The sequence below is a fragment of the Lacerta agilis genome, chromosome 2 (assembly GCF_009819535.1).
Source record: "Lacerta agilis isolate rLacAgi1 chromosome 2, rLacAgi1.pri, whole genome shotgun sequence".
Taxonomy (NCBI): domain Eukaryota; kingdom Metazoa; phylum Chordata; class Lepidosauria; order Squamata; family Lacertidae; genus Lacerta; species Lacerta agilis.
Window position 1 is genome coordinate 79,888,952 of NC_046313.1, and position 27,799 is coordinate 79,916,750.

A 27,799-nucleotide genomic window follows, 5' to 3' on the forward strand; every position below is an offset into this window, starting at 1 on the left:
AGCCTTATCTGATCTCACACAAAGGGCACCAGGTGGTAGTTTACTCTTCATGGTGAAGGTGAGTATTGGGGGCTGTGTCTCTGAATAGTTCCTATGAACAGTATTCAGTGATCAAAACTGAGAAAGATGAGTGAAGTTTAGTTGGCTAGTTTTGAGACCTACCTAGTCTGTTACCTGAAATGCCAAATAGTTTGAGAGTCGGTATTGCAAAGGCTTTGGCTTTAGGAAAAGCTAAAAATAAACTCGCATTGTGCTTTTAGATAGAGTGCAAGTCAAAGGGGTTTGGGCCTACTTATTTCAGGTCTACCACCCTGACCTCTGATAGGTCGTTGTAATAAGGACAACATTAGGAAATGTAGACTGCTAAGAAGGGTCTGATTTTCTGTTTTGGGCAGGGTACTTGTAGCAGAACATACTGCAGAGACATATAAAGGATGTCAGTGCATACATCTGGTTAAGTGTTGAAAAAAGCTCATTGCTCCTTGATTTCTGCCTTCCTGGCAACAGATGCAGTTATGATCTGTGCATGTAAACTGTAAATAGCAATAATTGTCTGCATAAACCATACATTTTGACAAGACTCTGTATTATGAAATGAGAGGGTATTGCGATCAGGAAAGGAGAAGGCAACAGTGGCTTGAAGCTGACATAATTTGCACTCTTAATGCCACAGACTCAAAGCCAAACATATCTTAAAGATAACTGCAGGCTTAAATGAGGGTCTGTTGTCTGCAATAAGCCACTGAAATAGGAGTGTAATGTGCATAGTCCTTCCAGCCTCGATCCGAGGTGGCACTATTCTTGTCCAATTGGAAAGCTTTCACATACTGTTGATGTTTACTTGTAGTAGAATAATATGCATTGAACTGTGGCATATGTTGATGATGGTTGTGTGGGTTGCCAAGCCCACAGAACCTGCATTCTTCTGCCTAGTCTTTCTGGAAGGATTGTTTTACTTCTGTCTTGCAAATGTCAAATTGCAAGACTGGGCTGCCTTTTGGAGAATGAAGTTCTGGTTTGTGAGAGGCCTTTTGTGGGAAAAATAACAAAAATGACTGTGCAATTTATCATGCACTGAATCCTCCTAGTATTTTTCAGTTCTGTTGTAATTTCAGTCTTCCCCCAACCTGGTGCCCTCCAGAGTTATGATCACCTGAACTCACTTCCGCCGGTGTAACAGGGATTGTAGGAGTTAGTTCAGCAACCGCTCAAACTCACCAGTTTGGGGGAAGTCTAGTGTATTTTAGATACTTTCATTAGAGGTTTCTATACTTTCATGGGGCCACTCAAGGTCTCTGTAAAGTGTACGCTATCTGTTTCATATTTTCTGCTCCCCACCCCCCGAATTTCTTTGACAGCAGAATAATGGGAGTTTCTACCTATATTTACCTAAATTTAATAGCTTTGAAAGATGGAGCATCCTATCTTGCTCTGCAGTCATATGCTATTGTTTTTGAAGTGAGGTTTGAAGACATGGAAGCATGTTAGGCAGGAGCCATAAGTGTAATGTGCCTTTCAAACAGTTATTTTATATGGTTGCCTTATTCCAGAGCCAGTGGCTAGTTGATCTAGATACACAGTGAGCCGCTGGAGAAACATAAATACTTACCGGAGTTTTCAGTTCCCTTTGAGGCCTGGTGATGGGTGTCCTGTCTCCTTCCTAAATGATCCATCATTAGACTTGGTGTTTTCCCATTATTACTGGTTTTCATGTGCTTGTGATGTGTAGCCACTGACTGGTGCATTTTATTCATGAGTGGGCACTCTAGTATTTCAGAGAACAGGCTGGTGGGATGCCTGCCTGAAAATAGACCCATGAACAAATATTCCAGACAGCAGCCTCAAGCAGCAAACTTGAAGGGGGGCATTGTTTTATGTCTAGACGGCTACCATGAACAATGTTGTGGGAAAGTTAATACCTCCTTTCTGGCCTATCTGAAACGAAATGCAGGATTGGAGCCTTAATCAGCAGGCAGGGCTACTTCAGAACACTATTGTACTCATGCGGATGGCGGCAGATTACTGGGAATGGTGGGTGAATGTGGGTGCAGACGTAACCGTAGGGCTTTCCAGACAATAGTTTTCCACGCCAATAGCTGTTGACTATAGTGTTACCCCTGAAAGCACTTTCCTGACATTGTTTTGCACAACCTGTCTTGGACTGTCCCACCCATGCTGTTCCTGATTTGCCACTTGGCCTAGCAGCGATTAGCACAGTCGTCATGTGCTTCCATTGGAGCTGCCACTCCTTGACCGTCAGCGCCTGGGGGTCCAGTGGTGCAACTCTGTTCTTCAGGATGTTTGCTTCCACCGGCATCCATTCACTTGTCGGTTGTTGGATGAATGAATCTAGAACCTCTGAGATAGGTTTGGGCTGCCAAAGCAATTGCAATAGAAGCGAGAACGAGAGATCTCTATAAATGCTTGAGGCAGATTGCGTCAAAATGAATTGGGGGATTGGGGAATGATTCTGTGCATGTGCAGGTTAGATTAGCTGCCAAGAAAATCTCCTGGGAATACGTGCATCGATACTCAGATGCTTCGCAAGGCAGTGTTGCAGTCAAGCCAGTAATGAAGCAAACTGATCTCATCTGCAGCTTCTGGGGGCTTTTCACATACATGGGGAACAAGAGGTGACCTCACTAATGTGGAATGTGCTTTGCTTAGTGTAAGAGGGGGGCTTGTTCTCCTGGGAGTTATTGTCAGCATAACAAGTTTGCCAATGATGTCATTTATTCAAGGCGTGCTGCAGCAGGCTTTAAGGACACAGGAAGGGCTTTTTGAAAGCCGAAGTTTCTGTTTTAGTAATAAATGGAACCAAAGTTCTCCAGGTTGGCTGTAGAAAATTTTTATTGTAAAAGGAAGCATTACCAGGTGCTGACTCCTGTTATACCACTAGTGCCAGATCTTAATAGCCAAAAGGCTCTTAACTCAGGACTGTGGTGGTAAACGTTAAGTGATAACAAGAACTGGTGAAAAACAAACCTGAGCTTGGACTTAAGTAGTGATCACTTAGCAAATGTGCCACAGATGGTTTCTAAGCAGCATAGTAAAGCAGCCCAGTAGTCATTGCCATACTCATGCAGCCCACTTGTTGGCATCTGTCTCAAGCTGCATTAGCAACACCAAAGTGACCTCCCGAAGGCACAGGCCTGGGCAGTGTGTGTGGAGGTCCTGGGCTGCCCAGGGTACAAGACTGGTCCCCCCCCCCCAGCCTCACTGCTGTGGTCCAAAGGAAAGCAAAGCAATACTTTTGGCACCAGCTGGGCTGTAGAAGTTGTCAGAAGGAGGGGTACAAGGCACCATCCAACCGTCTTAAGGACTCTACTCTGGATATGTGTAGGGTTTACTCCTGAGCCATTTCTTCTCCCAAAGTTACCTTATAAAGCAGTGGAGTTTTTTGGACCAGAGTTTTTCTTCTCCTAGATGGGCTACCTTCCCAGGTTGATGAGCTCCATCTGCTCCTCATTTCTTTCTACAGTATGTGCAGTAACTGCCTTCCAGACTGTTGGAGTCGCTATTGGTCTTGTCTGCTTAATCCACCAGAACCTGTGTTTGCATGCAGGGGGAAGTTGCTAACTTACCAAGGGCTTGGGACCCATTGGTTACCCTCACCTGACTTAGCTGGCCAATGGAAGCTGGTGTGTGGCTACTAGAAGCTGACAGCTTCTAGGAGCCACAGGTGAGAGCTGAGTGCAGGGTGGGGACTAAAGGTGAACAAACTACCCGAGAATGGGGTACAATGTGTCCCCCACCAGAGTTACCACCCCTCCCCTAACACCCCTTACATTTTTATTTAAAATGCCTTCCACATTCTTTAAAAGCACAATCCTCTTGGGAGAAGAACTTTGTTAATGTGGCTCTGTTTGCATGATGTTCAGTTCACACTGCTTTCAGGGTAAATCACAAACATGAAAACCTCCCACTTCTGATAGTTGTGTGCTTTATTCAGAGGCAGGTGATGGGAAAGTTAGAAGTTCTGTTTTAAGGGGAAGCACTACAAGAGTAAACAGGGCAGGGCATGAATGTTGCACACAGTACCTGCAGGACTAAATCATCCTTGCAACCATAAGAGTTGACACTTGCTTAACATGGAGACAGTATTTCCATGGTAAATACAGTCATACCTCATGTTACGGCCGCTTCAGGTTACGTGTTTTCGGGTTGCAGACCGCGGGAAACCCGGAAGTACTGGAACGGGTTACTTCCGGGTTTCGCCACTCGCGCATGAGCAGAAGCGCCAAATTGCGCCTGTGCAGACGCGGCGCTTCAGTGTGCGAACGCTGCGGGTTACGGACGTGCCTCCGTCACAGATTATGTCCACAACCCGAGGTTCCACTGTACAGCTGCCAAAGACAAATGCCTTGTGGCTCTGTACTAAGAAACTTGAAACTTCTAACACTCAAAAACTAAATACCTTCTGAGAAGCAGGAGGTGCAGGGAATAGACAGTGTTGGTCCTTGTGGTGGTTGGGGGTATAAAAATGCTTCCCTTAAACATGGGGCCCCCTAACCCACGGGCAGTATTTGGCACCCCCAAAAGGTGGTTCTATGTGTTGCCCATTCAAAATTATATTAAAAAATTAAATTTTACTGAATTTAATGGTAAATGGTTTGAAATGATACACAATGGCTGCTGGGGCCATTGCAAGGCAGCTTTGAGAACTGCAGTTCGCACCACACTCATACTAACACCCATTTTGATATGTGGCCCCCGGAGGGTTGACAATGGGTCATTGTGGCCCTTTACCCAAAGAACCACAAGTGATTGTCTGCAACAGACTCTTGATTTGAAACTATGTGCAACAGCTTCATCTTCCCTAGTTTACAAGACACTTGATTCATTTGCAGCCATTGTAAGGCAACTGTTGATGGTGGGATTGGGATCTTGTAGCCCTCCACTTGTTGGACCAACTCACATCGGCTGCAAACAGGGATGATGGGAGATGTAGTCAGCAGCATACGGATAGCCACATATCCCCCCCTCCCCCACACCTTTTCTAGTTCTACATGTTCTGTATTTTCCATGTAGTATCATTCTCTGGCTCTTTCCTGGTGTCTGAAATGATTAGTGTCCAGAATGGTAGCTGTGTCAAGTCTTGTTGTAGCAGGAACATCAAATTCATCTGGCACTATCAAGACCAACACAGTTATTATGATGCAAGCTTTCATGACTCTGACCACATAATGAAGAAGAGGAGGAGGAGGAGGAGGAGGAGTTTGGATTTGATATCCCACTTTATCACTACCCGAAAGAGTCTCAAAGCGGCTAACATTCTCCTTTCCCTTCCTCCCCCACAACAAACACTCTGTGAGGTGAGTGGGGCTGAGAGACTTCAAAGAAGTGTGACTAGCAAGCACATAGGTGGGTGTCTGCCTACAAGGCACTGTTTTTGAATGCCTGGAACCCAATGTAAGAGGTCACCCAAGGTGAAGGGGTGCATTTGGCTACAGAAGAAATCCTGCCATTTAAGTTATAGCTGCTAGTACCCTTTGAGATAATGTAAATCCCTTAAAAGAAACGTAATGGCTGGGGATATTTTAGTTGTATTGCCTTGTAGAATAATTGCAGCCACACTGAACTGTTACCTTAAGTTTTAAGTACAAAATTCTGAAGGCTTGCCAAAAGAAGTATATTACTCTCTGGGCACTAGGTTCATAAATGATACATCTGTCTCCCTTCCGTAGGAGCCTTGGGTGTAATCTCAAATCAAGGGTAGGCCAGGAGAAGACAATCTCAGTGACATCATTCTTACTGAAAACATTGCAAAAAGTGGATACCCTTTCAAGAAATAGTGTGGCTAACAAATACAAATTAACTAGAGGGAATAAATTTGAATTTGCACACCATAACTGAGCTAATGGCAAATATGATGACCTACAGTGGAACAGATAAGTGTCTGCTGGTAACCATTTTAAAAAATCCAACATAAAATCTTTTCTGGAAGTCTTACTTTCCTGCCTTCAACTTACTTTGCTCCTGGCATCTTAAGCAAGCCCAAATAAAAACCTATTTTGGGATTGGGTTAGGAAAATCTAGGGGAATGGGCTGCCCTTGCAGTGGAGCAGCCTTTTTCCATTCTCTTGCTGTTCTAAACTAGGTGCACAGGTGGCACAGTCGAGATGCCCTGTTGCAAAGTGGTGTCAAAGTTTGGAGTTTGTGCTGTTTGCTGAACTTCTTACTTCCACAAGTCCAAATGGTTGCTATGCCAGTGAATGTTAAGAACTGGCTGCCTTGTATTCTTGGGCAGTAGTACTAGGAGCTTGTTCACCATAGGTATGTCCCAGTTTGGTCACTTCCAGAGTCATATCATAAAACTGTAGAGTTTAAAGGGACGAGGATCATCTAGTCCAACCCTCTGCAATGCAGGAATCTTTTGCCCAATGGGGTGGGTGAGTGGGCTTGAACCCATGATCTTTGAGACTAAGTGTCTCATGCTCTACTGACTGAGCTATCCTGTTTCAAGTGACAGTTAACCTGGTTTTCTCAAACTGCCAGATCTAGTTTATAACAATATTGTCCTTCCTTTGCCCATATTCTAATCTCTTGCTCGTGCCAGTAAAAAGCATAGTTCTTCTGTGTAGTCCAGTTACCAAGGAAACTGACCACAGTAGCTTATCGTGTTTCCGCTAATTGTCTAAGAGCAAATTCCTTGTAGTACTGCAGCAGGACAAAGTTTTTAAAAATTAACAAATTCACTTGGCTCTTACGCAATGAGGTTTTAGTTGGTGTTTCCCAGTCCAGGCACTCACGTGAATAAACTGAGCTGTAAACTTTGTTTTGAACTATGGTCCTGCAGAATAGTGGGTTGCTGGCAAAATGAGAACTGTTTCTAAGCAAGGCAAAAGGTCCTATTGGGTGTCACTCTGGACTGTGTTGAAAAGAATTCTTTGGATTGCAGTGCAGATCTGAAAGCTAACTAACCTAGCTAGTAAATGCCAGTAATAAACCTGAATAACTATTCTTCTTTATAGTAAATATTTAACACTGGTCTCTAGGATCTGACTAATTCCCAGGGTTGCAAGTACATACTTGCGAGATTGCTCAGTTTCAGTATTGATCAGTCATGTGAGGTTCACAATGGGCTGTAAGTAGGAGAAGGGGCAGAATGTTACTACTGTTTTGAATGTGTCCCAAGTTTTAAAATGCTTGGGTAACAACCAAAGACATATTTGGAACAAATTACAGCATTTCTGAAAAACTGGCATCTGAAAGTGAAAAGGCCACCAGCTAAATACTTAAACAATTCACTGTTGGGAAAACAGAAAAGAATTATGCTAAATTTGTCTTCTCTAGCATAGACAGCCGGCTGATCAGCGGAGATGTCTTGTAGCTATTTTATTTTGGATTATTTTATTTGCTGTTTTAACGTGCTGTAAACTGCATAAAGTGATAAAGAAATGAAATGAATAATAATGATTAAATCCCCCACTCCCAAAAGGCAACTAGACAGTCTTGTTGTTGTGACCGTAACCTAGGTTGAAGGTGCCATTTGGCAATGAGCTTATATATGAGCTTCTAACACAGCTCTGGATGTTGTTGGACCATTAGTCCCATCATCTGTGACCATTGGCTTTGCTCACCGGGGCTGATGGTAGTTCAGTAACATCTGCAGGGCCACAAGTTAGCTGCCCGTGCTCTAGTAGTCACCACGCAAGATCATATGGAGGCCTCCCCATTGTGTTCCTATAGACAAAGCTAGATTTAAATTTGTAGCACCTTTGACCTGTGGTGCCTGTATCACTGTGGAAGCCTGCTTCTGCCTGAACCTTTTTTCTTTAGTGATGCTTGTAAATCTTTCCCTGTGGCTATTGACGCTAAGCAACTCAATTCATTACATTATAGCTCTATCCCTCTGCAGCTAATGTAGGGCCTGCCCTAATATGACTGCACATTATCTAAAATACAATGATTCAGTTAGGAAATGAGCAGGTAAAAATTTGGTGCCTGCTGCCCAAACACATTACTAGTTCTTCAGTAGAAATGTTTTCCACATAAGGAGGAAATGTCCAATTGATGCGAAATGAGTTCCTACACTTTGTGCAACTTTTGGTTCACTGGTGGAATTACTTTAGGCTACTGTTTTCTTGCAAGCCCTTGCAGCTGTGAGAAGAAGCGATTGTACACCCCTTTAAATCCTGTGTGTGTGTGTGTGTTGTAGCTGTATACCGAATTGAGCAATGACCCCCTGGAATCCAACAAATCTCAGGCTTCACATGTTAAAAGACCAGTATGCAGCCACAAAGCTAACTTATCTTCAGCAGTTGATCTGCCCTGCAAACCTGGCTTGTGTGAGTCTACAGCTTAAATGTTGCAATTTAGCTAAACACTGTTCCTCAGGCCATGTACCTTAATAACCTCCAGACTGAAGCTGCATTGCTTAAGCAGTTTTAAGATGCAATTAACAAATGACAGTGGCTAGATAGAAATTCCACTGTTAATTGCTCATGAAATATATTTGTGCTTGGGGCCAGAAACATTACAATAGAGCTTTGCAATGGAGAGAGTTGTGTAGGTGAGCAGTTCCTCATCATGAAACAGTTGCATTGCCATAGTCTGTGAGTCCAGGTCTAGTTCAAACAGACCTGGCAAACAGGGCTTGACGTGAGTCCTGAAAATATTTGGACAAGAGTTCCCAGGAAGGACTTGTTTTCATAACTATGAATCTTTAAATTTCCCTGGTGTGTTTTTGGTTTCACTACTGGCCAGAGTGGTGGTACACTGCAAACCGCTTCATAAGTTTTCTAGCCACAGTATCACTTATGCACGGACTCATTTTAAGTTTTTCATTTCTAGATCTCTTTGGCACCCATTCGCAAATAGCTGTTGTAAGAGTCCATATAGAAATGAACTTTTGCTTATTATACATCTGAGCTAGGTAGTAGGGAAGCTTGCTTTCCAAGTCTAATTTTGTCGGCCTGATGCCATTTTAGAAGCGCATTCATCTGTTTGGCTTTCTAGTTTCATCAACATACTGATGTGTCCCGGGCAAATGTTGACTAGGGTACTAAGGAATTTCTAGCTTTGTAAAAAGTCTGCTACTAATAGTTGAGTGATAAGGAGGGGAAATACTTGGACTAAAAATAACATTTTCATATTGATGTGAATAAGCTATAGCCAAATATGCAACGGGACGGAAATCTAGCTGTGTAAATGCTCCTTTTGTTCCCTAAATTCTAAATGACTGATGCATATTGGTTCAATCTTGTCTTTGTATATCTTATTCACCATGTATTGTGCCTTTCTACAAGAAAGGTTTGTGTTGTAGAAATAATTGCTCATGGCTTCCCCCAGCGTTTTTTAACCCAAGGTCTGTTGCTGCCAGTCTGCTTAATTTTGCAGTTATGCAGTAAGAAGCTGAGTAAAACATTAATCTTAAAGCATGGTTGATTCACTCTTGAAGAGAAACCAGAGCAAAGGATTTCTACCCTTTTGGGATATCTACCAGTTAGTATGATTGGCTTACTGCCACTTACTATGGAGGTACATAATGAAAGTATATAAACTGTTTTATGCTCTCCTGCAGGGCAAGGTCTTGGATTGAGGACAATAGGCTGGTTGTCCTAGTTCCCAATTCACATTATTATGATCTGTCTGTTGACAGTAGGCAGCTGAACTGATGGCTTGAGAAGAAACTTGGAGGAAGCTACTCCAACCATGAATCAAGTGTATAGTAAAGTACTGTATGTGTAAAAAGATCTCATCAGAGACCTAGGTAGAAAGGACTGATGTGTCTGCCAATCATTATGCACCTGACTCCTGTGTCATTAGAATGGTGGCTCAAAGCAAATGCCTTTGTGGATTTGTTACCTTTCAGCTTGACTTGATGCCTAATGGTGGTTTTAGTAGTAATTCTGTGTTTTTTCTTCTTTTCAGATAGTAAAGCTATTGTTGATGGGAACTTGAAACTAATCCTAGGGTTAGTATGGACCCTTATCCTCCATTACTCAATCTCTATGCCAGTGTGGGAAGATGAAGGAGATGACGATGCTAAGAAACAGACTCCCAAACAGAGACTGTTGGGATGGATTCAGAACAAAATCCCTTATTTGCCAATAACAAACTTCAACCAAAACTGGCAAGATGGCAAAGCATTAGGTGCCCTCGTTGATAGCTGTGCTCCAGGTAAGCCTCCTGTGACCTTTCTATCTTCTTGCCCTATGTCAATAGCAGTTGATTTATCTTTACCTTAATGTAAATAAGATTCCCTTGCTTTGAGAGGTCCTGTACTTGACTAGGAGTCACACCTATGAAAACAAGCTCTAAATGTCTGTATAAAGGTCAGGAACCCTTAATGAACAGTTCACAGCCTTTAGGCGTTGCTTTAAGTTTGCAATGCATCTAAAAAAAAAACTTGGTACATATTTTATGGATTCCAAAATGTCCAATCATAGTTGTTGAGTAGCACGTTTTTAGCTTCATGAAGTATTTCATGGATTCTAAAAGCTTTTCTACAATTTTTTTTTAACAAAATATTCTGGATGTAAATTGAGCAGTAGAGCTGTTTTGCCATGTTTAGGAGCCGCTACCTTTGTTGCACTGAACTCTCAAGTGAATGAGAAGACTATTGGCTAAGTTAACCTTCTTGTGGTCCAGGAGTAGCCAGTAGCCCTATAGATGTTGGCACTTGTTTCTGAGCTAAGAAAAGAAGGATGTTGGTGGACTAAACCTGCTGTCACCCCTGGCCCCTGGCAGGCTGTCTGGGGTTGGTGAGAGTGTGGCAGAAGGCTACTCCTGCTGTTGTCAATAGGATTCTTTTGCATCTTATTTGTTCCTACTTCTGGCGAAACAATTTTCTGAAAATTCAGCACTGCAGAACAACTTGATAAATGTTGCACCTAGAATTTCAGCGTAATCCTTAGTTATTTTTCCACCCCAATTTATAGTTCCGGTTTCAGCAACTTCCAGGAGGACTTCTTTCATACCAAGAATCTTGTGCCGATGGTATATTGGGCTGAATATGCATATTGTAAATTAGAGAGTAGTTTGTCAGAATCATAGAAGTTGACACGATTGGCAGCATGGAGTGCTGTAAAAGCCAATCAGTGGTTCAGCAGCCAGTGTAGCTCAGTAGATAGTAGGCAGTTCCAATCTGGTAGATCTCAAGTTGGCATTGAATCTCTTTCCTCACAAATGGAGGCCAAACAATACAAACAGGATTTATCTCACATATTCTGATTTTGCAGTCTGAAAACCTTGGCTGCCAGGCTATAATCTCCACTTCCTACTCTGTGCAATGCAAGTGCACTTCTGTGGGTAGACCTTGACGGTTACTAACTAAAATTAAAATGGATTTAATGCTAAGTGTAAATGGTTCTGGATGTTCATAGTATTTAAAACTTTATAATTCTTGCTTCGCTAGGTCTTTGCCCAGACTGGGAAACCTGGGACCCTAAGAAGCCCGTTGATAATGCCCGTGAAGCCATGCAGCAAGCAGATGACTGGCTGGGTGTCCCTCAGGTATGGAGAAGAGAATGACATTTGAGCTTCAGCATATCCAGGTGGCAGGATATGAACAGAAATAATTTTACTTGTAGCATCTGATAGTCCCGGTCCCACAAATTCAGCTGTGTTTAAAAATACCTGCTGTGGTACGAAATGTCACCGTCTCAAATGATTAAAAACAAGTGGGTCCTCCGCACAAAATGCGTTTGAGACTGCTTCCTTGAAAGCTGCCTCTTTAGTGTACGGTAAGCCCATAACTTATGCATGGGTTACATTCTGGGAATTGTGCCTAAATCCAAAATTGTGTATAGTCAGTAGACATTGGGTTCAATGGTAGGTGGAATTGCCAAAGTCGCTATCTGGATGCTCACACACACTTTTATTTTTTGTGCCAAGCCTGTAAAGCTGAATGCACACAAATTAAATGTGTGTAAATTGCAGACTTTTACAATATTGAAAAACTTGAGTTTCACCTCTCATTTTTACAAGGATAGAAGCCCCCCCCTTCCCCTCTTCCTCTAAAGGTTGGGCTGGATCCTAATGCTGCTAGAAACACTTCTATAGTTTCCTCTGCCTTTATTGAAATAACTCATATTATGCCCATTATTTGCTCCAGTAAAAGAAAGCACTTACGACTTACTGTGTCAGTGCCAGTAATATTAATAAATCTACCTAGCTGCCCTCAGCGTCTCTATGATTAAGGGCCTTGACTGCTGTTACGTACTTTTGAATTGGTGCTACTGAAGTGTTTATTTGACAGGTCTAAAAAAGTTTGTACATAGAACCTAGGCAGTGTTTAGGGGGACCAGTAAAACACTCAGTGCAACTCCCTCAAGTGATTGGCTGTTGGGAGGAAGGTGGCCTCATAACTTTTTGACTGGCAGTAGTAACTCAGCTGCAAATGACCGAGCTACTAAGCTATGTGTGCAGATAAAATGCACTTATTCTATGTGTTGCAATTACATGGTGTAATCTTTCAAAAGTCTTCTTGCTCTTAGGAATTCTACTGGTTAACTATATTTCCAAACTTAGGGAATTGTTGGACGGACAGTGATTTGGATGTGTAGGAATGTATGAGGGGAACTCTGATTCACATGTTGTAATCCTAATGAAAATATGTCCTTATTTACCAGGTCATCGCTCCCGAAGAAATCATACACCCTGATGTGGATGAACACTCAGTAATGACCTACTTGTCACAATTTCCCAAAGCAAAGCTGAAACCTGGTGCTCCTTTGAAGCCTAAGCTTAATCCAAAGAAGGCAAGGGCGTATGGCAGAGGTGAGGTCTAAAATGCTTTTCTTATAACTTGCATGTATTGTTACTTAAATCTTGTTACATGCATTCAAAACTATTGTGCTTTAAAAGACCAGTTGGTTCTTGCTCTATTTAAATCACATTTGTAGACAAACTTCCAAGTTGCATTGTATTCGTTTAGTGCAGTGCTGAGGTTCAGAAAAATGTGGAAATAGTCCAAAAGCCACTCCTACTTTCACATGAATTCCCACTTTGAGAACCAGTTTAGCAAGGCTATTGTCTTGTTATAAGACGTAAACCTAAACTTCATCACTGTCAGTGGGAGGGGACCAATTGCTTTGTGTAAGGCAGTGGTTCCCAAACATTTTTTCCATTATGGACCACCTGGAAAGCTGCAGAGGGTCCAGTCCACTTAATGGTATTTCTGCCTGTTGTAGCAATTGTAATGCACTATGCTAGATGCTGTATGGTTTTTAATTGCATTTTGATGGCTGCTTTTATTTTGCACAAATTGCATCAGTTTGTATTCAAATAATACAGCAAAATATGATATATCTCAGTGTGTAATAAGATGGTAAGAATGTTGTTACACTGCAGTTTGCATGACTGCTGATAGGCAGACTGCCCAGGCAGAGGGTTAGCAGGAAGGCATCCTAGGCAGGTGGGTGAATGGTTGGCCCAGGTGAGTGTTGTCAGTGGTGGCTGGTCTGGGCAAGTTATAGAGGAACATCCAGAGTTCCCCAGCAAGCATCCTGCTGTTCTCACTGTGAACTTCAGCAGCTTAGGTGACCTCAGTATGAGGTGTGTCTGCTGAGGAGCTTCCCTGACCTATTCCTCCATAGCTGACTTGGGCTGCCATTTGGCCAAGCTGTAAGAGGGGCATGGTTTGGGTGGGTGAGTGACAAGGGAACTGGAGGTGGATGGAGGCAGGCTGGTGAGTGGGGTTGGAATGAAAGGGGATGGGATAAGAACCTGGAGAGGAACAGGTTCTACTGAAGGAAAACAAGCAGGGATCCTGTGAAGACCATGAAAAACTACCGGTAATGCACGTGTATATTCAGAAAACTTCCAAAGTCTAGGGTATCAATGTCGTCAACACTAGATTTTTATTTTATTTTTTAAGCAACACTAAGAATTTTAAAGCAAACTTCTAATTCACATATCACAGATGAATACACAGTTCAGAAAGTAATTATCTTTAGGATTCTGCACACCTCCAAATTTTGAAATACAATTCGCTACTCAAAACCTGTGCATTAGGATAAAATGCATTTGGAAATGTGTACATTGAGAAGTATGTTTTTTACATTTATTTTAAAAATTGAGTTTAATGTGACGGTAACCAAGACCAGCCCCATCACCGTGGATTTGTCTGTCAGTAGCAATTAACCATGTTAGCCGCAAATTGAACCTCCCATATTTTGTGGCAGTGCTTCTTTCTTCACCATGATGTCCTGATGCTATATTAGGAGCAAGGACAGCTACAAATTGGTGCTGATAATTCTAGGAAATAATGTACTTGCGTCACAGTTCAGCAAGTAAAACGCTTTCTGCATGTCGTCTTTACAGCCAGCTAAGCACAGCCTTTTATTCCTGCAGGAATTGAACCACATGGAAATATGGTGAAACAGCCTGCCAAATTCAGTGTAGACACCATCAGTGCTGGCCAAGGCGAGGTATTGGTTTTTGTAGAAGATCCAGAAGGAAACAGAGAAGAGGTATGCATATTGAGAGGTCTTGGGCCAGGGAAGGGTTGACCACTTACTACTATCTTACACTATGGTAAAGGAATCCTCTTCAAGTGTGTTGGTGTTTGAGTGAGCTTCATGAATCATGAGGATGGACCATAGTTAAGGGGTACAGGCCATATAGAAGGTCCTAATTTTATTCCCTGGCATTTTATTTATTTGATTATTTGTACTCTTAGCCCGCCTTTTACAAAATGCTCTACAAAAATGTCACTATAAAAATAGGCACAATGTGTAGAATTAAAATCATAAAACCACCACAGCAGCCAATACGATACCCAGTGAAAAAGATCAAGAGACTTAAGCATGACCGAGTTGCTTAATGCCTTTCTCTTTCTTAGGCCATGGTGACTCCTGACAACGATAAGAACAAGACTTACGCTGTTCAGTACCTCCCAAAGGTTACAGGACCTCACAAGGTAAGAATATCTGAAGATTTTGGAGGGAGACGTGAGTTTTAACTGCCAAGTACATTTTGCTGAGGACAATGTTGTTGTAATACAGTACTATCTCAAAACAAGTTTGTCTAGTTTTGTAGACAAAACTAGTTGAGAGTGACAGCGTTCTCCCCCCCCCCCCCGGCTTAAAGTACTGATTAGCTGGTCTAACAATTATTCAGGTAAAAGAGGAGGTGGAGGCAACACTGGTAGTCAGTTTTGTTTTAAAGTAGCTAAGCTGCCTTTTTTTATCCTGCCTTCTCTTTTGGTGAGAAAGTGAACTATATGGTTGATTGACATTCAGTGCCCTATTAAAATGTGTTTTTCCTGTAAAAATGATCATAATTCATCTGGATATGGTAGCTGGCATGCCACATTCAACGCTGGGCCTGCAGACACTTCTCCAGAAACTTCTTTTTTTTTTTTTAATTGGCTTTTAAATGTCAGCTTGTGAATTCAGAACTCCTCTGGATCTGCTATTGAGTGAATGCAAACTGGCTACCTGCTTTCAGTGGTGCATATCTAACTTGAATACTGTTACTACACTTCTAGGTTACAGTTCTGTTTGCTGGCCAGCACATTGCAAAGAGCCCGTTTGAAGTAAATGTTGATAAAGCCCAGGGAGATGCCAGCAAAGTGACCGCAAAAGGGCCAGGCTTGGAAGTAACAGGAAATATAGCCAATAAACCTACTTTCTTTGAAATTTACACAGCAGGTAAGATGGGCTGAATTGATTCCTTCCTTTGTGACATGGAGCTGTGAGCAGGCTTGCCTTCTCTTTGTATGTGCCATGATGTTACTTCTCCTTATAGTGTCCACACAGGATAGGGAACCTGGGGCTCTGCAGATGTTTTTGGGCACTGAATCTCACCTTTCCAGACGCCAGGAGTGATGGGAATTGGATGCATAGCCAGAGACTCCTTCCCTGGCACAGAGCATATGTGAGGGTGGAAGGAATGCACAGAGCTCCATGAGTTGGGAATTTACTTCCATTAAAATGTTGTTTGTGGTATTTTTAAAGGGTTGTCTTTATTTCTGTTTTTAATTAATATCTTGCCACTTTATGTAAACCACTGTCATATTTTTTAATGAAGTGGTATATGAATCTTGCTAGATACAATAAATACAAATAAATGGGTTAAGGATGCTCAAGATGCATTTGAAGCTTCAGGGTTCAATTTGCAATTCACGGTTACATCACTTAATAACAACACCTCTAGTTTGGACATGAAGGGGTGTATATCTGCTTTACATCTCTTTGGTGTCCAGTACAGAAGCCTGTCTCACTCCAACAGTAGTCTTCCAACAGGTTGGTTTTTTTTAAAAGCAGCCATTGATATGAATTTACATCATTTTTTCTGATTTACCAATCAGGGATGGCAATGGCCTTGGGGTTCTTGGGCAAGAAAGGTTGCCAATGTATTTGTGTTCAGGGGAGTGCAGAGTATAAGCTTTTTGTGCAAGGTGCATGATGTTCATGCATTTGAACTAAGCATTCTTCATTGTTCTTGGGAATGCATAGCATGTCTGTGGCATAGTGTTCTGTGTAGGTCAGTTCTCAAGCTGGTCCTTGGCTTTGACTGCAGCTACAGCTTCCAACAGGTATGGTGGCCCTTTAATGGTTCCCATTATTGTAGGGCCTTCCTACCATTCTATACAAGTCATAGTAAATACTGCTGCATGGCAGCGATCTCTTCCAGTTGGGTGAAACTTGGTTGGGTGTTTGCGTGCAATATGCTTTCGGCAGCAGTATGCACACATGCATACACTTTCTTTCCCTTATTGGTATAGGCCTTTGGTTCCAACATTTCAGAACAAGGCAGTGGGAAAGACTGTATTTACTATGCATAATAACTTAATTTTGAAACTTGCTTCCCCACTTGACATAACCGTAGCTATGCCATTTGCATCTGGCCATGTAGCTTCGCTATTGTTTCTTCAGAAGTCACTTAAGACGAACTTACTGAGTACTAGACTTAGGAGTTTATAGCGCTTGAATTTTGCAGTTGTAACTTAAACAAAAAGGTGACTGCGAATTGAATATAACAAGGATTTTCCCCAACTGGGGATGAGAGTCTTGTTAAGGCTATATTGCTGCTTTTAAATCCTTCCAAATAGGAAAACTGGTAGACATAAATCTAAACAAATCTAGGAGCGTTTTCTGCAAAACAAGCAGGACCTTGGTATAAAGATAAGGAGAATTCTGGCTGCAAATGTCAAGGGTGTATTAATCAGGCATTTTCAACTCAGTTCCTCAGGCTGCAAACCTTGAGGTCCTCCTGTCCTTTGTTATGGATCATTTATCATACTCAATAGCTTATGGGTTCTTTTTGGAAAAGCTAAACTGGAAATTTATGACAAAACAATGTGTTCTTGAGGGGAGATGGCCTCCGTGTCCCATTTCCCAACACCCCAACTTGGCTATATAGAGTGTGCATTTCCTTGGCCCTCTTTCCACTGTGGTGGCTACTGGCCAATATAAGAAACTGGGAGACTTCCCTAATTGTGGAAATAATTCTTGAGCTCCTATTTTGTATCTTGTAGGGGCTGGTGTTGGTGATATAGGCGTAGAAGTTGAAGATCCTCAAGGGAAGAACCCCGTGGAAGTTGCAATAGAAGACAAAGGGAATCAAGTCTATCGTTGCGTGTACAAACCTCTTCAAGCTGGTCCCCATACCATTAAAGTGGTGTTCGCCGGAGAGCAAGTTCCCAAAAGCCCTTGGGGTATTCATGTTGGTGAAGGTATGTGTTTAGGGCAGATGTACAACTATCTAACCATATTACTGGATAAATGTGCACATTAAGTGCAGTATCTGAGACTCTCTAAATGTGGGAATTTAGTCTTTCGGCTTGGATAAAGCAGTTCAATTCTTGCATGAAAGTCATTTCCCCCAAAAAGGACTTTTAAGTGTTAGTATCTTATCACATTTAACTAACTGGGTTTAATCAGTCTTGTCATCCTAAATGACCGCATTGCTCCTTCTTACACTTTTGGAATTGAGCTTTCTTGCTGTGTCTCTTTAAAACCAACTATATTCACTTTATTTTGTATCACAACTCTCTTCCCTTCTTGAACTGACACTTGGCTTTCTATTCCATCCTTGCCTGCTCCTGTGCTTTCAGACCTCTGCTCACCTCTCCTGAGCTACTTTCAATTTGTGAGATGTTGGACTTCACTGCTATTGGCTTCATAGTTGGGCAAGCTCTGTCGGTAAGAGGGTGTGCAGGGTGAACTTGTGTTGCTGCGTTTTTTCTGAACACCTAGTCGGCAGGTTTGCAGCCCTAAGCAAAAGTGGCTGGGTTGTATGAAAATGTTGCAAGCAGCAGGTCAGGCTTCAGGCGGTCTTGCAAGAAGTCAAACGGCTTAACCACAAACTGCTAAACTTTGTTGCAAGGAGCTTGAAACTGAACTTTGGCTTGCTGCTACATCCTCGGTTTGTTGCATCTACAGATGGATGTAGAACTAGTCAATGCAGATTGGCTGGGGATGTGAATTCCCTGCATGCTTGCAGCAGGACAGCTTTTCGTGGGATGAATTGGTTTTACCTCCAAGGAAATGGTTGCCAACTCCAGAAGGACATGCATGGAGTTGAGCTGTTGGGAGCCCAAGCCTGCATGCATCACAGTCCAATTTCATGGCTAGGCCAGATACTGACAACTGTGAGCCTGCTTATCTCCCATAAATCATCATTCTGTATGTGGTCTTTTTCACACTGTATCCAGTGGTTTCTGCATACAGACCTGCTTTCCCTAATGGTGACGGTGTTCAGGAAAGCATGTTTAAACCCTTGCGTGTGAATTATATTTCCCCACCTCCATGGTATTGTTCATTTCAGGCACATCTGTATGGGGCTTCCTCTGGGGATTAAATTTGCTAATTTAGGGGCAATAGCAGGATCAGCATAGCAACACTGTCTCAACAATGCAAGGTGCAACATCTCTATGAGATGTTGCACCTTGCATTGTTTCGTGCTGTCTCATGCTATGTTTCACTTCTTGCCCTCCTCTTCACCCCCCACCCCTTGAAACCTGAGACTTCACTGGGGGGGGGGTCTGGTTCAAACTGGAAGATTTCATCTGCATGCATGCCCTAAGGCAATATGCCCTCCTAAGTTTGAAACTTTGAAAATCAGGATACTTTGCTCCTTTTAATATTGTAAGACCAAAAAAAAAAAACCACTTTAAAAAAAGTTTCTGCAATCTCTCTCCCCTCCCCCCATGCTGATGTAAATTTGTTAGGAGTTTAATTCATTTAAATGAGACTTGTGTTTGTACATAGTGAAGCACGTGAAGCAAAAAAACTGCAACCCCCCGTTTTATGTTAATATAATGTGCATTGACAGCCTCAGTCTTGCCTCCTTAAGACTGCAAAATGGTGTTCAGGTTTTACATTTCATAAACTTAAAATCTCATCCATCTTAAAGCAAGCTGAGAGAAGCCGTTCCAGACTAGCTTGGCTAAGTTAAATATCTCTAGGAATCAAAGGCTGTATTGATGTCTGTCTGCAATTCGCTTGCAGCGTGCAATCCAAATGCCTGCCGTGCCAGTGGTAGAGGCCTCCAACCTAAAGGAGTTCGGATCAGAGAAACCGCAGACTTCAAGGTTGATACTAAAGCCGCAGGGAGTGGAGATATCCATGTGGCAATAAAAGGACCAAGTAAGTGCTCGGCTTCTTAGCATTGCTCGGGCTTTGGGGTGGGGCCAGGGAAGTTTGCAAAGGGCTTAAAAAGCGTAATCCACCGGCTTGTGATTCTGGTATCTGTATGCTGACTTTATCCCCTGGGGAAACTCCAGAAGTGAAATGGAGCCACTCTTTTCTTTCTCATATCTAATTGCACAAGAGGAGACTAGGTAAACATGGCTGGAAATTTGAAATGACTGGTTCTTTGGGTGTGATAGCCGCCTTGTTTACCTGTTAATACAGAAGTAACCTGAGCTGTGCAACTGCTTTAGTGGGTTTGGAAAGGCTTGAACTTCTACTTCAGCATCTGTGGTGCAAAGCTCTTGGACAAAAGGGTGTGTGTGTAGCAAAAAACGTTCAGTAATAATGTTTCATGACAACATTGCTCAAGAAATGTGAAGCAAACATGCAAAAGGGGAAGAAAGGTTAGGCCAAACTAGACAGGATGGTGTCAGGTGCCTGCATTTCTTTGCTTATCTGCCTGAATGGAATATAAATAAGAGGCTGTGTGTGTCAGACTGATAACCAAATGAGTTGTGTGGCTGAGGAGTTCCCCTCTGTTTCAGAAGTGCTTTACATGGGGAAGGGCTTTTTTGGAACACTAAGTCCAAAGCCTTGTTTGTTGGGTGTACAGATCTGGATATGTAGTACTTTAAGTTCTAGTTTACAATCAGGAAGGTCTAGCTTCTGGTTTATATCTGGAGCTGAACATAAAGGGAAGGAATTTATGTCTGCCCCAAATTTGGCATTCCCTTTCGGTTGGGTGGAAGTAATGTGCAATGCATTTCTTGGTGAACATATTTGAAGGATATTTCTTGTGGCAAAACATGGGCAGCCTTCAAAGCTTATTCCATGTGTAAATACTGGAAGCCAATGGAACTTGTATTAATTGTTTGAAATACTCCTCAGCTGCTTGAGGTAACATGGACATGATCTGTCAATTTTTATGCAACTTAACTTGACTGTTTCAGGATTTCAGACGGTCATTCTTTTCCTTGTCTCAGACCTGGTAAAAAAAAATAAGTGAAACTTAGCAGTTCAGGATGATACATTTTACACATTTCTGGGAGTTCTGACCTTAAAGATGGGTACTCAAAACTGAACCCCAAGATCATTTCCACTCTGCTTCACTTTAGCTAGTTAATGCTTCATTCAGGAGTCATATTGGACAGAAAGTCCCCCGCTGGCTTGGTGATCATATGGCAGACACCTTTTTCTACTCTTGTATCACAGTGCAGCTTGAAATGGACGCAGGGCTTTGTTACCTTCTGGCCCCAGATCAAAATGAATGGCAATCCTTTTCAGCCTTGTACAAATTGGTGGGGATTCTGGTGGGCCTCTTGCGAGCTGTAATGTGCTTAAAGCGTTGGCTAGGGCAGGGTTGCCAACTGTGCACTGTTAAAGACAATAAGCTTGTATCAACAAACTTCGGCATATTTAGACTGTTGCAGGAAAATTAAATCAAGTAGGCATTCCCCAAATACTTGTGGTCATGAGGTCTGATGAAGCTTAAGCTTCCCTTGTTTTAACATGACACGCATAATTCTTCAGACTAAGGAATAACATAAGGGAATGAGTTAAGCGAGGTAACGTAACACTTTCACTCATCGATCTCTTCTGGAAATATTTATGCCATCTTTCTTGCATGACTACTTAAGAGGCCATTTCTCCTCCTTGCAAACTATTTCTGGTGGGGGGGGGAATGACTTCATTCTTAGCAATTTTTCTTAAAATACTGGAAAGGGGCAGAATTGCCTGTAACCAGAGGATTGAGGCTGTAACTATGGAAGGCTAATGCTAGATTGATGGTATTTCTGCAGAAGGTCTGGAGGAACTTGTGAAACAAAAGGAGTATGTGGATGGTGTGTATGCCTTTGAATACTACCCAGTAACCCCAGGAAAATACATTGTTACAATCTCATGGGGAGGTCACAACATCCCTAAAAGGTGAGTTAGAAAATCCATTTCAGGTTTGTTTGTTTTTAGCAATGGATGTGTATTCCCTACCAAACATGTTGGAACTGCTTAAGTTTCCACAGCTGCCAAGAGCAAATTAACGGATGGTAGTATCTACCCTGTTTCTCCTAAAATAAGACATGGCCATAAAATAAGCCATAGCAGGATTTCTATGCATTTGCGAAATATAAGCCGTTCCCCAAAAATAAGCCATACCCCGAAAATAAGCCATAGTGACGTGGTACCTCCCATTAAAACAGCCTGGAGAGGCGTGGCTATGCAGCGTACCGATGCGACACGGTTAAAATAAGACATCCCCTGAAAATAAGCCATACTGTGTTTTGTTGAGCGAAAAAAAATATAAGACGGTGTCTTATTTTAGGAGAAACACGGTAGTACAAGGGTACTACCCTGTTTGGACAAATGGTATATTTCAAATTCTGAAGAAGTAAACTGTGTCCGCTGCAGCAAAAAGAAACCAAATCCTGTGGCATCTTAAAGGCCAACAAACTTTATTGTGACACAAGCTTTCATCTGTATTTCTAGGTATCAGATTACTATTTGGTAGCACCAAGATTATTCAGATTTTATTTAAAGAGTGGAATTTTAATGTAGGCAACCTTTGGAATATCTGCCGTATTTTAACTTTCATTGTTCCCTGTCTGTTTTCCAAGTGATGCACCACATAGAGGTTAGGCTCCTGCTTCATCTATCTGTAGCTCCCATCTCCTGGTCTTTTAACTGGACAGAGGTGATTGCACAATAAGCTCTGCCTTGTTCTGGATTCAGGCTGTAATTGGAATCGTGGACAGTGTAGGGAAGGGTAGTTGTGACCATTGCTGCTTTCAGTCCCAAGCTTTTCCTAGAGTCCCAGGTGCATCATATCCTTCCTCTCCCTACCCAATCTATCTGATCTGATTCCAGTGGCAGAAATGGAAAAGAAAGGAAGAGGTTTTTTGAAGTCTGGATCTAATCCAGGAGGTGCTTACCACAAATGCAGGAGGACAATGTTACATCTCCGTGGCTCTACTTGAGCCCATCTTTAGTATCTGATATTAGTTGCTCCTAATCCTGCTTTCTGGTGTTTCTGTCACAGCCCATTTGAAGTTCAAGTAGGCCCTGAACCTGGTCCTCAGAAAGTAAGAGCCTGGGGGCCAGGCCTTCATGAAGGCGTTGTTGGTAAATCTGCCGACTTTGTGGTAGAATCCATTGGCCCAGAAGTTGGATCCTTAGGTAAGAACTTGCCTAGCTTGCCCTGCTTTGCTAAATGGTTATTGCATTTATGTGACGCCTAGAAAGTCTCTCGGCATCACATTGCAGTGGGTGTGGAATCACATCCAATTGGATTTAAAAGAAATTGGTTTGTATAGCACTTCTGACAAGAACAATGATGACACTGTCCTCTGCCCAGTTTTAGCATGACAGGCCATAAATGTTGGCTGATGCCTTTGCTTCTCGTGGTTTTGTGAAGGTTACGATGTCTCTGGTAACTTCATTATTGACCCTGCCTTTCAGCAGGCCCCAGTGCTATAACACCAAGGGGATGGACTTTTAAAATTAATTAGTACATTTATAAGCTGTTTTTTCCTCCTCGAAGCTCAAGGTGGCACATATTATTATTCTTCGCCCCAGTTTAGCCCCACTTTAACTTCACAAGAACCCTGTGAGGCTGAGAGACTTTGACTAGCCCCAAGGCCACCCAGTCCAGCACTCTAACCACAACACTAAACTGACTTCTGACAAAAGTGATGAGAAATTTAGCACATGGCCCCTGAAGCTCAGTAACTGCAGTGAGTTTTCTGGTTTGCTTTGCAATACATGATTTCAGTTCACATAAGGGTTACCTCAAACAAAACCTGCTTAACAGGCTTTAATGCTGTAGATTTAAAAAATGGTTTTGAACAGGCAACCCAAGGTCTTTGAGTCCTACTAGCTAAAGCATGGCACCTCTTTAGAGCACTGCTCACATGTTTGCTTCTTTTAGGTTTTGCCATTGAAGGCCCATCTCAAGCCAAAATTGAATGTGATGATCAGAACGATGGCTCGTGCGATGTGAAATACTGGCCCAAAGAGCCTGGCGAATATGCCGTTCACATCATGTGCGATGACGAAGATATCAAAGACAGCCCCTACATGGCGTTCATCCAGCCTGCTTCTCCAGGCTTCAACTCTGACAAGGCAAGTATCTGAGGAGCTGCCTCTTTAAAAAAAGCTGTTAATCTGTCAGCCTTCTGTATAAGCTGTGCTATATGGTATTCAGGGTCAGGATTTAGCCCCAATTTAAAGGAAACTCACGGTGTGTTGGAAAAGTTGCTGCCTTGTCCAGTGACATGGCAACACGAGATATGAGTCTGTCCCAGATTAGAAGTTCACTACTGGAGAAACTCCTTCCATTGAGGACCGCTGCAAATTTTGGTACTGGTGCATGTATACTTTGCATTGTAAGATGTCCCCAAGAACATCAAGTGGAAAACTACTTATTTTCGAAACAAAATTTTAAAAATTCCTTCCTGTAGCACCTTAAAGATCAACTAAGTTTGTTATTGGTATGAACTTTCGTGTGCATGCACACTTCTTCAGATACTTATTTTAGCAGTGACATGCAAGGTACATCCAGGTATCTCACTCGAACAAACTTTGGGCATTGTAGTCTGAGCTATTAACAACCTGTAAAGGTACCGTATATACCCGAATATAAGCCGACCCGAATATAAACCGAGGCACCTAATTTTCCCACAAAAACCTGGGAAAGCTTATTGACTCGAGTATAAGCCGGTTCACCTTTGCCGCTGTGGAAGAGGAGGAGGAACGAGCAGCCCGAAAGCAGCCCTTTGAGCTGCTCCTTCCTCTTCCTCCTTTGGCAAGTTTGCATTTATGCGAGCAGTTCAGGAATGGAACAAGCTGCCTGGGGAGAGTAAAGAACCGCTGTTCTTGTACGCTTCTTAAGGAATGGTTGACTGGGGAGAGCGGGTGGCAGCACAAGCGGAGAGAAAGGACTTCTTTCTCGCCGCCCCCACCGCCCACCTCACTCAAGTATAAGCCGAGGGCAGCTTTTTCAGCACAAAAAATGTGCTGAAAAACTAGGCTTATACTCAAGTATATATTGTTGACATATTCTGTTATGTTTCTGCTGATCTTTCTTAGGTAAAAGCTTACGGTCCGGGGCTGGAGCGGACTGGCTGCATTGTGAACAACCCTGCAGAGTTTACAGTTGACACAAAGGAAGCTGGGAGTGCCCCTCTGAGGATCTATGCACAAGTAAGGTCCAGAGTTCCAGGCTGCATTTTCTTCTCACTAAGTCATCTGGAACTGTAGCCTTGGAATTGTGTTCAGAAGTTGGGAGTTTTCTTCTTAATGGTATTAGTCTGACGGGCAGAAATACTTAAGATGCCATATGGCCACAGGTATCACAGGATGCTGGACTTGATGGGCCACTAGCCTGGTCCTGGCACTTGCCATATAGGCGAGTGTGAATATGCCCTGAGCACAAGTCCTTATAAGATACAGGGTCAGGTTTATTCCTTGATAGGAAAGAATTGCACTGTTGGTCTTGTCAGCAAGTCTAGCAGCACTTGTTAGTGTGAATTCGGTCCTAAGTGGGAGTGGCTGATGTTACAATCTGCCTGCTCTGCGAAATCTAGCTATAGCCTGTAGGATTAAAGTGGAACAAGTTTTATGGCTCTTTACATGGTGGCAGTGAAGAGAAAGCAGGAAGGGCTTCCATCACTTACCAATACTGTAGATGAGAAGGTAAAACAAAACACTTCTTCGTCCTCTATACCCTTGTTGTGTTCTTGCCTACAAAACATTTATACATTCTATGTACCGTTAAGATCATACGGTGTCACAAGGTATTGGAAGATGTTCTGCATGGCAGCCTTAAATGCTGACCAGTAAGCTTGCACTGAAGACTCTTGACTCGCCATCATTTGTGGTAAACCAGCAGTGATAGGATTCCAAAACCATGTCGGTCTGTATGTCGCCCCTCTTAAGAGGATCCACGTTCTTCCTTTTTCTTTACAGGATGCAGAAGGGAATCCTATTGACATCCAAATGAAAAGCAAGCCGGATGGTATCTATGCCTGCTCTTACAATCCAACAAAACCAATCAAGCACACACTTGCTCTTACTTGGGGGGGAGCTAATGTGCCCAATAGTCCTTACAGGGTAAGTTTAAAAGCAGCTAAATAGCTGCAGCTCTTTATCCTCCAGTTGTAGCATGCCTTACCGTGTCTTATGCACAAATCCTTGCTTATGTTAACTGGCGTTTAGTTGGTAGTATTACACTAAGCCCAGAGGTGGAAAACTAGATCCATCTGGCAGGCTGGATCTTTGTCTCCCTCATCTGCTTGCAGGCCAAGTTTGACAAGTGGGTGGTGCCACCTGCCCACCAGTCACCTGATACCAGGTGACTAGTTTCTTTAAAAGAAAAACGTACTTGCAAGACCCAACAGAGTTGTTTTGCTGCTGCTGCTGAGCAGTGCCTGAAAATTACTTTTCAACCCTATTCCCCGAGCACCCTTGGCATCATACGAGGCTGTAGGGCAGGTCTGTGTGGTGTAGACCAAAATGGTCTTGTAGGCCAAACGGAGAGGCCTGGTGGGTCTGATTTGGATGTTCTCCACCGCTGCTGTAACCCAAAGTTCAGTCGCTTTGTGCCATCGTTGCACATCTTTATGTGCCAGGCAAAAATATTCCTCTTTACCGAGGCCTTTGGCTATTAAATAATCTATGGCCTGTTAAAGCTTGGCTGGGGAAAACTGTTGTTATGACTATTTTATTATTATGCTGTTTGTCATTATGCTTTTTATTAAGTTTTCAGAATTATGCTCTGTAAAATGTGTTGTTAATGTTGTGCACCGTCCTAGGATCTTTTGATATAGGGTGGTATATAAATTGAAATAATAAATAATAAATAATGCACCATTAAAGATGTAAATGAGATTAGGAAAAGTTATGACCATAAAATAAAGCAGATTCATAAATACTCGTGTTTTCTGGTCCTCTCAGTTCTTAAATCCATTTTTAACTTTGGGGTTGCCACAGGTTTTGTTATCTTGTACTTGGGTCCCTGTTTATGATTTTATTTTGTCTCCACATTGTCTAATACTTACTGTAAGCCTTCCCTTTTATGGAGTGGCATACAAATGTTGTAACAAATAAAGGGCTTGTGTACTCAAAGTGGCTCCTCCTTTAATTTGATTAAATGTTCCCCCCTAGGTCCAGATTGGGCAAGGCAGTCATCCCCAGAAGGTGAAAGTTATTGGACCCGGGGTGGAAAGAACTGGTCTGAAAGCCAACGAACCTACACACTTCACAGTAGACTGCACAGAGGCAGGAGAAGGTAAAACCAGAATCACTAACACCGTTAACCTAAGCTCTACAGTGGTACCCCGTGTTACGCATGCGATCCATTCCGGATCGCGCTATGTAACACAGGCATGCTTAACACGAACGTGGAGGTCCGTAAGTTGAATGTACGCAACATGGAGCATACGCAACTCGAGGTATGACTGTATTTGCTGCTGTTCCAGTGGAACTGTTCTAGAAAGAAATGTGCTAATGGAAGTGGCTGACAAAGCTGTTATGTCTGTGTAAATGTGTTAAGCAGGAAGGAGTGGAGAGTCTTGGGCTCTCAAGATGTTGCTGAAATGCAAGGTCCTATCAGCTTTAGCAAACATGACCAATGGCCAGGGGTAGATGGGAGTTGGTAGTTCAACAACATCTGGAGGGCCTAAGGTTCTCCATACCGGGTGTCAAGCCGCAACTACAGTGGTACCTTGGGTTAAGAACTTAATTCGTTCTGGAGGTCCGTTCTTAAGCTGAAACTGTTCTTAACCTGAAGCCCCACTGTACTAATACGAGGGAGCAATTGTGAAGTCATTTTACTAACAAATTGATACTTTTGTTTTCTTCCTAGGTGATGTCAGTGTGGGCATTAAATGTGATGCTCACGTATTGAGTGAAGAAGAGCAGGACATAGACTTTGGCATCATACATAATGCTAACGATACATTCACAGTTAAATACACACCCCCTGCAGCTGGGCGCTACACTGTCAAAGTGCTGTTTGCTGGAGAGGTGTGTAGTTATTATGGTGGAGGGGGGGGGCGGAGTTGAGATGCCATGTTATATTGCTCTCTGGTTAGCTGAAGCTTCTGTATGTATGACATTATTGTATGACTGATTTATTTTTAATCTCTGTTTCACCTCTCACGGGTTCACACCTGAAGGTCCTCAGGGTGGATTATGACAAAACAGCAATTATAAAAACA

The 27,799-nt window shown here is 42.6% G+C and overlaps 1 protein-coding gene across 5 annotated transcripts in view; it reads left to right on the forward strand.

Moving 5' to 3' along the window:
- The window catches only part of FLNB (filamin B), an 85,663-nt gene that overhangs the window by 13,860 nt on the left and 44,004 nt on the right, over window positions 1-27,799 (forward strand). For all 5 annotated transcript variants that reach the window (XM_033140995.1, XM_033140996.1, XM_033140997.1 and 2 more), the window contains exons 2-16: window positions 9,877-10,125; window positions 11,363-11,460; window positions 12,579-12,726; window positions 14,302-14,420; window positions 14,792-14,869; window positions 15,440-15,602; window positions 17,432-17,629; window positions 19,407-19,544; window positions 21,389-21,515; window positions 22,621-22,757; window positions 23,509-23,702; window positions 24,669-24,782; window positions 25,548-25,691; window positions 26,745-26,868; window positions 27,445-27,605. In XM_033140995.1, the coding sequence (XP_032996886.1) occupies window positions 9,877-10,125; window positions 11,363-11,460; window positions 12,579-12,726; window positions 14,302-14,420; window positions 14,792-14,869; window positions 15,440-15,602; window positions 17,432-17,629; window positions 19,407-19,544; window positions 21,389-21,515; window positions 22,621-22,757; window positions 23,509-23,702; window positions 24,669-24,782; window positions 25,548-25,691; window positions 26,745-26,868; window positions 27,445-27,605 (2,192 nt within the window). The remainder of the gene's footprint in view (window positions 1-9,876; window positions 10,126-11,362; window positions 11,461-12,578; window positions 12,727-14,301; window positions 14,421-14,791; window positions 14,870-15,439; window positions 15,603-17,431; window positions 17,630-19,406; window positions 19,545-21,388; window positions 21,516-22,620; window positions 22,758-23,508; window positions 23,703-24,668; window positions 24,783-25,547; window positions 25,692-26,744; window positions 26,869-27,444; window positions 27,606-27,799) is intronic.